The sequence below is a fragment of the Calidris pugnax genome, unplaced genomic scaffold (assembly GCF_001431845.1).
Source record: "Calidris pugnax isolate Ruff unplaced genomic scaffold, ASM143184v1 scaffold140, whole genome shotgun sequence".
NCBI classification, from domain to species: Eukaryota; Metazoa; Chordata; class Aves; order Charadriiformes; family Scolopacidae; genus Calidris; species Calidris pugnax.
The window spans coordinates 909,055-919,985 of NW_015090896.1; the positions used below are offsets into that span (position 1 = coordinate 909,055).

At 51.7% G+C, this 10,931-nt stretch overlaps 1 protein-coding gene across 1 annotated transcript in view; it reads left to right on the forward strand.

Moving 5' to 3' along the window:
- The window catches only part of FDFT1 (farnesyl-diphosphate farnesyltransferase 1), a 20,192-nt gene extending 11,061 nt beyond the window's left edge, over nucleotides 1-9,131 (forward strand). The window contains exons 2-6 of the mRNA XM_014948397.1: nucleotides 3,787-3,970; nucleotides 6,562-6,690; nucleotides 7,172-7,363; nucleotides 8,522-8,698; nucleotides 8,955-9,131. Coding sequence (XP_014803883.1) covers nucleotides 3,845-3,970; nucleotides 6,562-6,690; nucleotides 7,172-7,363; nucleotides 8,522-8,698; nucleotides 8,955-9,116 — 786 coding nt within the window. The 5' untranslated portion in view covers nucleotides 3,787-3,844 and the 3' untranslated portion in view covers nucleotides 9,117-9,131. The remainder of the gene's footprint in view (nucleotides 1-3,786; nucleotides 3,971-6,561; nucleotides 6,691-7,171; nucleotides 7,364-8,521; nucleotides 8,699-8,954) is intronic.
- Nucleotides 9,132-10,931: the final 1,800 nt, after the last annotated feature.

The window sequence follows — 10,931 nt, forward strand, 5'->3', positions numbered from 1 at the left end:
CCTGGGTTCCCCCCAGCTGGCTTTGATCTTCCTGCAGTTATCTTTCTCCTCCAGCTTTTCTGTTCTTTAATCCTTCCTCCCTTGTTGTTGCATTTTGATGGGATCAGGGGAAGGCTCCCTCCCCTCAGGGCACGGCGGCAACTTCTGCCTGGCATCCTAAAAATGCTATTGCCTAAAAATGCTATTTGCGACCCGGGGCTGCCCAGGGATTGTGGCTGAATTTAGGGGATCAGGAAAAATTAATTTTCAAAGATCCGTGGCTCCACTGAAGAGTTTCAGGAGAAAAAAAAGAGGGAAATGCAAAACAGGCAGAATATGGGAATAGCAAGAGTTTAGTGAAGGAATTAATTTTGCCGGATGGTGTCCAAGAGGTGTTTTCCTTGATGTTAACCCCATGAGGGGGCTGAACTGAACCCTGGTGGGATTCAAACGTGTGATATTTGCTTCTTCTCACTGGCTGAAGGAGCTGGTGGTGTAGGATTCAAGCCCAGGGTCTGCTCCGTGTCCTACACCACAGCCCGGTCCTTTCCCTGGCCCCAACTTTACCACTTTTTTGGAGGGAGATCTCGTGGTTTGAAGGCTGGGGAAGCATGAAGATCTTGCTGCCTGGTTCGCATCCCTGCTCCCGGGAGAGTTTCCATGTGTCCTCCCCAAGAACTGCTGGAAGATGGAGAGCTTCTGGATGCACGCTCGGTGCGATGGTCCTCAGGCTGGCACACAGGGAGTTGAGCTAAAATATTTTCTTTCTTCCTGCTTATTTTTTTTGGCCTCGTAAACCCTGTGTTTTGCTGGCCAGGGCCCTGTCTCGCCCGTTGCTCCATGGTTTTCTTGGAAGGTGGGAGGCTCAAAACTTCATCAGCAGCTGAGCCAACATCGTAACTCTTGGTGGTGGAGAGGAATTAATGAGCCAACATCATAACTCCTGTCCTGGTGGCAGAGAGGAAAGGGATGCTCCTGCCAGCCCCATGATCCTGCCTGTCCCTGGGACCCTTCAGGATCAATTCCTGCAGGTTCAGCTGCTTTGTGGAGAGGTCCAGCCTTCTGCACGTGGTGGCAAGGAGAAGGGAGACCTCCCCACCTTGGAAGGGGGAAGCCTCTCCCAGGACAGGGTTGGAGCTTGAGCCCCGAGATGAAACCAGGCTTAGAAGCATAGAATGGTTTGGGTTGGAAGGGACCTTAAAGATCCCTGGGCAGGGACACCTCCCAGTAGACCAGGTTGCTCAAAGCCCCGTCCAACCTGACCTTAAACACCTGCAGGGATGGGGGCTTGCTCTTTGGAAGTGGATGCTTCCAGTTGTGGGAAGGGGAGGTAATGCTGGAGTGTCCTCTTTCTGGCACTGTCACATGTGTTTGCTGGTGGAGACTGCGTGGCTTTGGTTGGCTACTGTCATCCCTGTGGATCTTGGGTTGGAGCCCAGCTGGGACCATGGTACCTGGGAACCCTGCAGAGAAACACGAAGCTGCAGGCAGACCACCCTCGCTGCTTAATTGTTTTTATGATCTTAGATTTCATAGAATCATGGAATAGTTTGGGTTGGAAGGGACCTTTAAAGGCCATCTCGTCCACCCCCCTGCCATGGGTAGGGACATCTTCAACTAGATCAGGTTGCTCAGAGCTCTCTCCAACCTGACCTGGGATGTTTCCAGCCATGGGGCATCCACCACCTCTCTGGGCAACCTGGACCAGGGTTTCACCACCCTTCTTTTGATTTTCCCAAATGGCCACGGAGCTTAATTCAGTGTGTGGTGGAGGTTGGGGACGTGGTTAAGGTTTGGATGCAGAAGAGGGGTTAAATAAGTGTTTTAATCTGGAGTTATTGCTGGCTCTTCTGTTGGCGTGGTGTAGGTGTGAGAGGTGCTTCTGGGATGGCATTTCAGCTTCTGCTTTGCTTTTCTTGGTTGCTGCCAGAAGGAGGTTCCTCCTGAAAGGGAGTAGGAGCCCTGGGCACTTGCATCATGTCAAATGAACACTTGAAGCCTGGTTGAAAGGGAGAAAAACCTCATCTGTGCAAAGGAACAGGAGGGCACGAGAGAGATGCTCCTGAGCACTCTGACGTATGCTTTGAGGGAAGTCTTAAATACCCTTAATTAAAGAGAAAAAAAAGTCAAATTTAACAGTATTGGCTCTAAGAACCAGTCAGTTTTTTCCTGGCTGCTTAATCACCGCTTGCGCGTTGTCATCCCGGGAGAGCCACGCTTTCCCCTTAGCAATTAGCACTGAAGCAGTCCCAGCTAGTTTCCATTTGTTAAACAATTAACGAGCCCGTCATCTCCTTGAAGTATCGCTGTGCTCATTTAGAGCCAGGGGATTATTTTCCATAAATCCTGCAGTCGGAGCCGCTATTTCTTGGGACTTTTTTATTTTTGGTACTTCAGCTGTGGCAATGTGGAGCCAGGGAGGGGAGGTGGCTCTCCAGCAGCTTTGTGCTGGGACATGTGGGCTGGCTCCAGCATCTTGTGTGTGGAGATATAAAATCCAGGGTGTTTTGGCTCTTATTTTCCAATCCTGACATTCCTGTTACATGGTAAGGGACCCCCTTCTTCCCCCTCCCTCCCGTTTCTTGGGACTTTTTTTATTTTTGGTGCTTCAGCTGTGGCTGAATGTGGAGCCTGGGAGGGGAGGTGGCTCTCCAGCAGCTTTGTGCTGGGACGTGTGGGCTGGCTCCAGCATCTTGTGTGTGGAGATATAAAATCCAGGGTGTTTTGGCTCTTATTTTCCAATCCTGACATTCCTGTTACATGGTGAGGGACCCCCTTCTTCCCCCTCCCTCCCCCAAACAAGCTAAAAGGGTGCTGGGTGCAGAGAAGGGGAAGTAATAGAAAAAAATCCACCGAGTTTTTTCCTCTTCTTTATTTTGCGTTTGCTTTTTCCAGTAGCAAACCTTGGGCTCTGTCCTCCTGGGTCCTGGTGAGTGCTGTCCTAGAGCCTTGGATCTTCCCGGCAGGGTTGGACCTCACAGTGCCCCGGGGGGGCAAGGAGAGGTTTTACAGACCCATCCCTTCCCTGATGCACCTCTTAGAAAGCCAAAAACCACACCGTAGTTCCCTGCATGAAGGAGAAAAACCTGGGATTCCTAACCCAGCTTAGGCAATCAGCCCATGGGGGGTTTGCATGGAGGCATCTCTGTTGCTCAGAATGGAGGTTCAAGGAGATGATGATCTCCTTGAAGGTAGGTGGGAGGCACTGCTGGTGGTGCTTTCCATCCTTAACCTTCTCCTGTGACCCTGGGATTTGAGGAGTATGTTTCTAATGCATTTATTTTACATTTTTGCACGGCAGGGGACAGCCACTGTCCCCAGATCAGAGCTGGGGAAGCTTGTTGGAAGCATTGCTGGCGGTGCTTTCCATCCTTAACCTGCTCCTGCAACCCTGGGATTTGAGGAGTGTTTCTAATGCATTTATTTTACAATCTTGCACAGCAGGGGACAACCACTGTCCCCAGATCAGAGCTGGGGAAGCTGACACCCTGGATCTAGTTGAAGATGTTCCTGCTCATTGCAAGGGGGTGGGACTGTAGAAGACCATTAAAGGTCCCTTCCCACCCAAACCATTATATGATTTGGTGGAGAAGGGATTGGACGTGGGCATCCCTTGACCAAAGCTGGTTTCCAGACTGTAGGAGATACTGACATCTTCAAAGGTATCAACAACCCGGTGGTGCCAACGTGTGTCATGTAGAGCTGGAATTGCCTCTTCTGAAGGCTGTGTGGTTAATGGAAGCTGTTTGTCCTACCCAGCAAGCAATCCCAAGTAAGGGATGATTGTTTTTTTTTCTCCCCCTCCAGACATGCCGTCTGTATATTCTACCTGGTTCTTCGTGCCCTGGACACTATAGAGGATGACATGTCCATCAGCTTGGACGTGAAGGTCCCGATGCTGCACGAGTTTCACTCCTATCTCTACCAACCCGAGTGGAAATACATGGAGAGCAAGGAGAAGGACCGGCAGGTGCTGGAAGACTTCCCAACGGTAAGGCATCCACCTCCTTGCTTCTGCTGCCTTGTGTCACCTCTGTGTGGATGGTTGTCTCTCCACCTTACGCCTGTCTGTGCTCGTTGGGTCCCTGGAGAGCACATGGCTCTTCCCAAGAGCTACATCACCTGCACGTGGGGCTGGCGTGAGAAACCCAAACATTGTGCAACTCCTCACATGAGCCAGACATAACCCCTGCCAGCTCTAAAAAATGGCTTTTTGCCTCCTCTGTTGGAAGAGAAACTGTTCCCTTGCGGAGAGGGATTTGGATTTGTTGCCCAACGCTGCATTGCCTGGGTTGGGTGTCCTGTGACCCCTAACAGATAGGGAGAAGAAGGAAGCTTTGGCTGGCATCTGGCTTATGGATGGCCCAGCATTTGCCCCAGTCCTGCAGGATCTGCTCTGGAGCTACAGGAGACTGTTTGCAGATATTTGACATGCACGTTAGATAAAAAGCACCCTCACTGTTAGTAACAATTTTATCCAAAGTCTTATTGCTCCAAGGATCCTTCTAAAAGCAAGCCACAGGGGATCTGCATCTCCACTTGCAAGCTAAGGCAGTATTGGAACCTGTTCTCTGGTCTGGAGGCCAATTGAGAGAGTCTGACCACATCCAAGCCATTAAACTTTCTCAGCATCCAAAACAGCGTGGTTGCATCCCAGACTGTCCCTAAGAGAAGTGGTTTCTGGTCTGTGCTTCCTACCAGGCTCTGCATGAGGGTTCCTTGGGGTCACAAGCTCGTCAGGGCCACGCTAATTGGGCATTGTGCAGGGGATTGAGTCCCTGCTCGATATCAGAGAATCACAGAATGGTTTGGGTTGGAAGGGACCTTAAAGATCACCCAGTCCCACCCCCTGACCTGGGCAGGGACACCTCCCACCAGACCAGGTTGCTCCAAGCGCCGTCCAACCTGATCTTGAGCACCTCCAGGGATGGGGCAGCCACAGCTTCTCTGGGCAACCTGGGACAGGGTCTCACCACCCTCACAGCAAAGAAGTTCTTCCTAACATCGAGTATAAATCTCCCCTCTTTCAGTTTAAGATCATCCCCCATCATCCTATGGCTCCCCTCCCTGATCCAGAGTCCCTCCCCATCTCTCCTGGACCCCCTTGAGGGACTGGCAGGGGCTCCAAGGTGTCCCCGGACACTTCTCGACTCCAGGCTGACACCCCCCAAATCTCTCAGCTCCCCCTCCCAGCAGAGGGGCTCCAGCCCTCCCAGCATCTCCGGGGCCTCCTCTGGCCCCGCTCCAACAGCTCCATGTCCTTCTGCTGTTGGTGGCCCCAGAGCTGGAGGCAGCCCTGGGGGGAGTCTCCCCAGAGCGGAGCAGAGGGGCAGAATCCCCCCCTGGCCCTGCTGCCCACGCTGCTGGGGATGCAGCCCAGGGGACGGGGGGCTTGCTGGGCTGCCAGCACACATTTCCATCTTGTGTTGAGCTTCTCACCCACCAACACCCCTCTTGTGTTGAGGTTCTCACCCACCAACACCCCCAAGTCCTTCTCCTCAGGGCTGCTCTCAATAATTTAAATCACTGGGGCAGATGTGGCTGTAGGGCTGTGCTGTAGACACTCGGGATGGAAAACAGCAGAGATGAAGCTGCAATGCTGGTCCTGAGCTCCTGCCAGGCTTCAGCCCCAGCAGGAGCAATGGGATGGGATGATGGAGCTTTGTCATGTTGAGATGCAGCATCTCCCAGTGCCAAAGGGGAACCTGTCTGGCTGGTTGTCCTAGAGGAGATCCATCAAGCTGAGAGCAGGAGGAGATGCTGGAAGGCAAGGGCTTCTCTGTGTGGTGGAGTCCAGCCATGGAGGGAGAAGCAGCATCAACGTGCTTATTTTACAGACAGAGACATGGGGGGAGGAGGAGAGCCTGGATCTGTGGTGGTGATAAAATGTCCCCAAACCATAGTCATTCAGACTGCTCTTCTGACCAGACCCACACCTTGGGCTGGCTGTGATTACCCGCTTATGGAGAAGAGCCCTCAGCACAATAAAACGTGATGCACCCCACTTCTGGGAAGGGGGAGGATGTGCTTTTCAGTGTGAGAACGACCAAGTTCATTGAATGGTGGTACTGGAGATGCAGAAGAAACATTTTGCAGTTGCTTTGTTGCTTGATGCCTTTCCAGTTGTGCAAAAATGTGCCCTGTGGAGCCAGAGCTGGAGAAGGTTCGGGAGAACAGACCAGCCAAAACCTCCCCTGCCTTTTCTTGTGGTTGGCCTCATGGGGAGCTCTCAAAAATTACAAAAAAAAACCAAAAAACAACTCTCTCCATGAAGCGTAGCTAGTTTTGTCCTGCAGCTCCCAGATGATACCAGTCCAAGGCCACGGAGCCTTCCCAAAGATACTGCTGTGTCTGATCTCCTGCCAGAGATGGTTCCGTTTAGGCTGAGAACAGACTGAACCTGTGCTTGAAGGGCCTTGAAACAACTCTGGTGGTGGGAGTTGTCCTCGATCTCCAGCCAGGGTGGGATGGGAGCCCAGTAAACAGTCTTTCTCTCATTTCTTAATAAATGTTGAGCTCTGCTGTTTTTTTTCCTGACGCTGTCTTTTTTTTTTTTCCCCTTCGTGGTGGTTTGTGCTGCAGATCTCCATGGAGTTCAGGAACCTGTCAAAGGTCTACCAGGAGGTGATTTCAGATATTTGCCACAAGATGGGTGTCGGGATGGCGGAGTTCTTGGAGAAGAAGGTCGACTCTCAACACGAGTGGGATAAGGTAAGTCAGCCCAGACAGAGGACTGGGATGAACATGAGCAGGGTCCACCTTGTCTCTGGGGAGCGAGGAGATAGGGCATCCCTGTGGGAAGAGGGCTCAGCTGTTTGAGGGAGGCTCTGTGGCCTTGGGAAGGCTTTGAGTGACATCTGGTGCTGTGGGTGGTGGGAGGATGGCATGGAATGTTGGTCTCACCCACCAGCACATGTTTTGGGTGACCCATCACATCAGCTGTTCCCCTGTGGGCGGTTCGTTCAGCTGCTGGAGGCAGAGTGGCACCATGGTGGGACATCATGATGAGGTGTTTGTTGGGCATGGGAAAGCTGAGACATCCCAGGGAGGGTTGTGAGAACTTGCAGAAACTGTAATGTCAATTAATTCTGAGCATCAGTTTTGTAAAACTCATTGTGGCAAACAAGCAGCTCTTTCTAACTGCTCATTTTGTGGTTTTTTTGATGTCCCTTCCCCTCTTGATGCTTCACAGTATTGTCACTACGTTGCTGGGCTGGTGGGGATCGGCCTTTCCCGTCTCTTCTCTGCATCAGAGCTAGAAGATCCTATCGTCGGGCAGGACACGGAGCTGGCCAACTCCATGGGCCTCTTCCTGCAGAAAACCAACATCATCCGTGACTATCTGGAGGACCAGCTGGAGGGAAGGGAGTTCTGGCCCAAAGAGGTGAGGGAAGACATCACCTTGGGGTGAACGTTTCTGCTGTGCCTCTTTGGGAAATGCACTAAGACTGAAGGTCCTGCTGTAGCTGCTCTGATGCACTGAGTTGCATCCTCTCATTCAAAACGTTCCTGCTGGAACTTCCTTTGAAATCTCCAAAGCCAGGGTTTTCCCCGCCATTTGTTGGTGTCCCTTGACAGTCTTCCATACTTCTGTCCAAGACCTGTAATGGATGGAGCCAACTGTCCGTGCCTTCCCAGGTCACCTGTCTTGGGAATGCATGACAGGGCACGTGGCAGAAGGTGCACAGCTAAAATTGTAGCATCTCTCATGTCCCTTTAAATCAAAATTAACAGGTGAGACTTGATGGTCTGCTTCAGTTTTGTTGAGACCCTGCAGTAAAGCTGTGCTGCATCAGATCATTACTGTTGGTTGTCCATCTTCTTGATAATAACAGATTTCTTCTAAGGACAGCTGGGTGACAAGTTCCACTTCTCTGGAGGGGTTCAAGGCCAGGTTGGATGGGGCTTTGAGTGACTGGTCTGGTGGGAGGTGTCCCTGCCCACGGCAGAGGGATTGGAACTGGATGATCTTTAAGGTCCCTTCCAACCCAAACCATTCTATGATTCTGTATCTATGTACAGATGTGGGATGAGGTGATGTCTCCCACACTGCCAAGAACTTGTTGGGCAGCTTTTTCCCCCCTCTCTGTTATGTTGGAATGAGGGAGGGTAAGACTGGGTGACATCTCAAGAGGGTTCCTAGTCTGTTCCTACAGGCAGGATCAGCCCTACCTCTGCCTGACAGGTGCTTGTCTGCTCTTCTTCAGGCCCTCCAAGAATTTTTCTCTTCCTTTTCCATGTGACTTGCCTGTCTCGGAGCATTTCTTGATGTCATGATGTGTGAGGCATCTTTTCCTTGCCCTGCCTAGAGAAGATGTGGAGATGACTTGCATCCTTCTTCTTTGCAATCCCTTTGTATATGCAAAGGCCACTGTCATGTCTCTACAGCTTGCCCACCCTTCTTTTCTTTAGCCCCAATCCTTCAAGGCTTTCTTGGGTCCTTGGTGGTTCTTTTTGTTCTCCCAGACCCGGACCATCACTGATATTTCTCTTATGGCCTGAATATACCCTACAACTTGTGAATCCTTATCTCGGTGTTTAGGTTTGGAGCAGATACGCAAAGAAGCTCTCGGATCTTGCCAAACCAGAGAACATCGATATGGCTGTCCAGTGTCTCAACGAGCTCATCACCAACGCCCTCCACCACGTCCCTGATGTCCTCACATACTTATCCCGCCTGAAAAACCAAAGCGTCTTCAACTTCTGTGCTATCCCCCAGGTAAGTTATGCTTTCAGGTGGTTCTTCATCCTCTGCAGCCCAGCTGATGGGGAGCTGGAGATGTTCTATATCACGTCAATATTAGGCAGTTTTATTCTCAGATTCTTTCTTCTTTCCCAGTACCTGCAGTTTCTGCTCTCAGTGAGATGGTGGCTCCAATCCTGAGTGTTTTGCGATGGATTTTGCTTGGGCTTGGGACTGCTCCCTTGGTAAGGTCCTTGCAATGCGCTAAGGCCTCTTGGTGTTTCTCCCTTAGGTGATGGCTATTGCCACCTTGGCTGCCTGCTATAACAACAAGCAGGTCTTCAGGGGTGTCGTGAAGATCCGGAAGGGACAAGCCGTCACGCTGATGATGGATGCCACCAACATACAAGCTGTCAAAGCCATCATGTACCAGTATGTGGAAGAGGTAGGTTGAGCAGCTTGCTCCAAGTAATTTCTGGCTGTTCCTGTCCTCATTCCTGGTGTGGAATTAGAAGACCCATGAATCTCTTAATCCGTTCCTTGAGTCTCTTAGTTCAGTGGTGGCATGGTGACCCTGATAGAGACCAAACTGGGTGCTTGGTCTTGAACATAACCTTGGTCCGTGCCTGTGTTGAAAGGCAGAGATCGAGGTCCTGCCATCCTTCTGGTGGAGAACCAGAGGAGCCAGTGTAGGACTTCCCTCAGGCTGAGCACGCCCAGAGGACCTTCCCACAACACACTTCTGAACAGGTTGCATCATCTCACCGCAGGCTGCTCCACAGCACAGAGTCTTGGTTTCTCTGCGTCCAAGGTTGCAGCTGGCAGCGTGGTGTAGTGACTCATTCTTTGTGCCCCATGGCCAACAGCAGATGAGGGTAGCTCTTTGCAGGTGGTTAATGTGGTGGGACTCCCAACTTTAGAGTACTGTGGAGGTTAAAAGTTCACGTGGAGGAACATCTGGTGGATAGATTGATGAGAAACCAACACTCTAGTCCCCAAAACCAAATCCAGTGAGGGCTGTTAAATGAAAAGACATTACTTCTGCACCCCAAACCATGGGTTTGAGCTGCCTTTGTGGGATGGGCAGCCCCATGTCAAGGGACAGTGACATCCTAGCCCAGAGGAGGGTTCCCTTCCTAGGACTCATGTAGACAAGTATCTCAAAGACCATTGGGTTTGCAGACCATGAAGAAAAAACTCTCTGCTTGTACATGCCTCCCTAGGACTCATGCAGACAAGTATCTCAAAGACCATTGGGTTTGCAGACCAAAGACCATGGGTTTGTCTGATGAAGGTGGCCATTTCCTGACAGTCCCACCAGCTGCTGGTCACACTGGGGGTCTCTTCACTGGTTTGGGGTGGGCTGCAGCACACCAGCAGCGAGCGAGGATTGCTGGGTGAGAAACGTTGGTCCCAGCAACACCACTTGGGGTTGAGGGATTGCGTCTGGGGCCGTGTGGTCCATCTCCCGTCATGGGGTGCCCTCCAGAGGCTGCTTGGCTTAATGCACCTCTCAAGGGAAATGGGCCCTGGCCCCATCGTGGCGTCCCTTGCTTCATGGCAGGCCACCACGAAGGTTGCTCTTGAGGGTTGAGTGGTCCCGCCGGCAGTGTGCCCAGGTGGCCAAGAAAGCTGTCCTTTGCTTCATGGCAGGCCACCACGCAGGTTGCTCTTGAGGGTTGAGTGGTCCCACCGGCTGTGTGCCCAGGTGGCCAAGAAAGCCAATGGCATTCTGGCTTGTATCAAAAATAGTGTGACCAGCAGAAGTAGGGAGGTGTTTGTGCCCCTGTACTCGGCACTGGTGAGGCCACACCTCGAGTGTTGTGTCCAGTTTTGGGCACCTCAATATAAGAGAGATCTGGAGGTGCTGGAGCGAGTGCAGAGGAGGGCAACGAAGCTGGTGAAGGGCCTAGAAGACAAATCATATGAAGAGCGGCTGAAGGAGCTGGGGCTGTTTAGTATGAGGAAGAGGAGGCTGAGGGGAGACCTCATCACTTTCTACAACTTCGTGAAAGGACACTGTAGAGAGGTTGGTGCTGGTCTCTTCTCACAGGTAATTAGTGACAGAATGAGAGGGAACGGCTTCAAGCTCCAACAGGGGAGGTTTAGACTGAACATTAGGAAGGAATTTTTCACAGAAAGAGTGGTCGGGCATTGGAACAGGCTGCCCAGGGAGGTGGTGGAGTCACCATCCCTGGCTGTGTTTAAGGGCCGTTTAGATGCAGTGCTGAGGGACATGGTGTAGGGGAGGACTTTGTAGAGTAGGGGA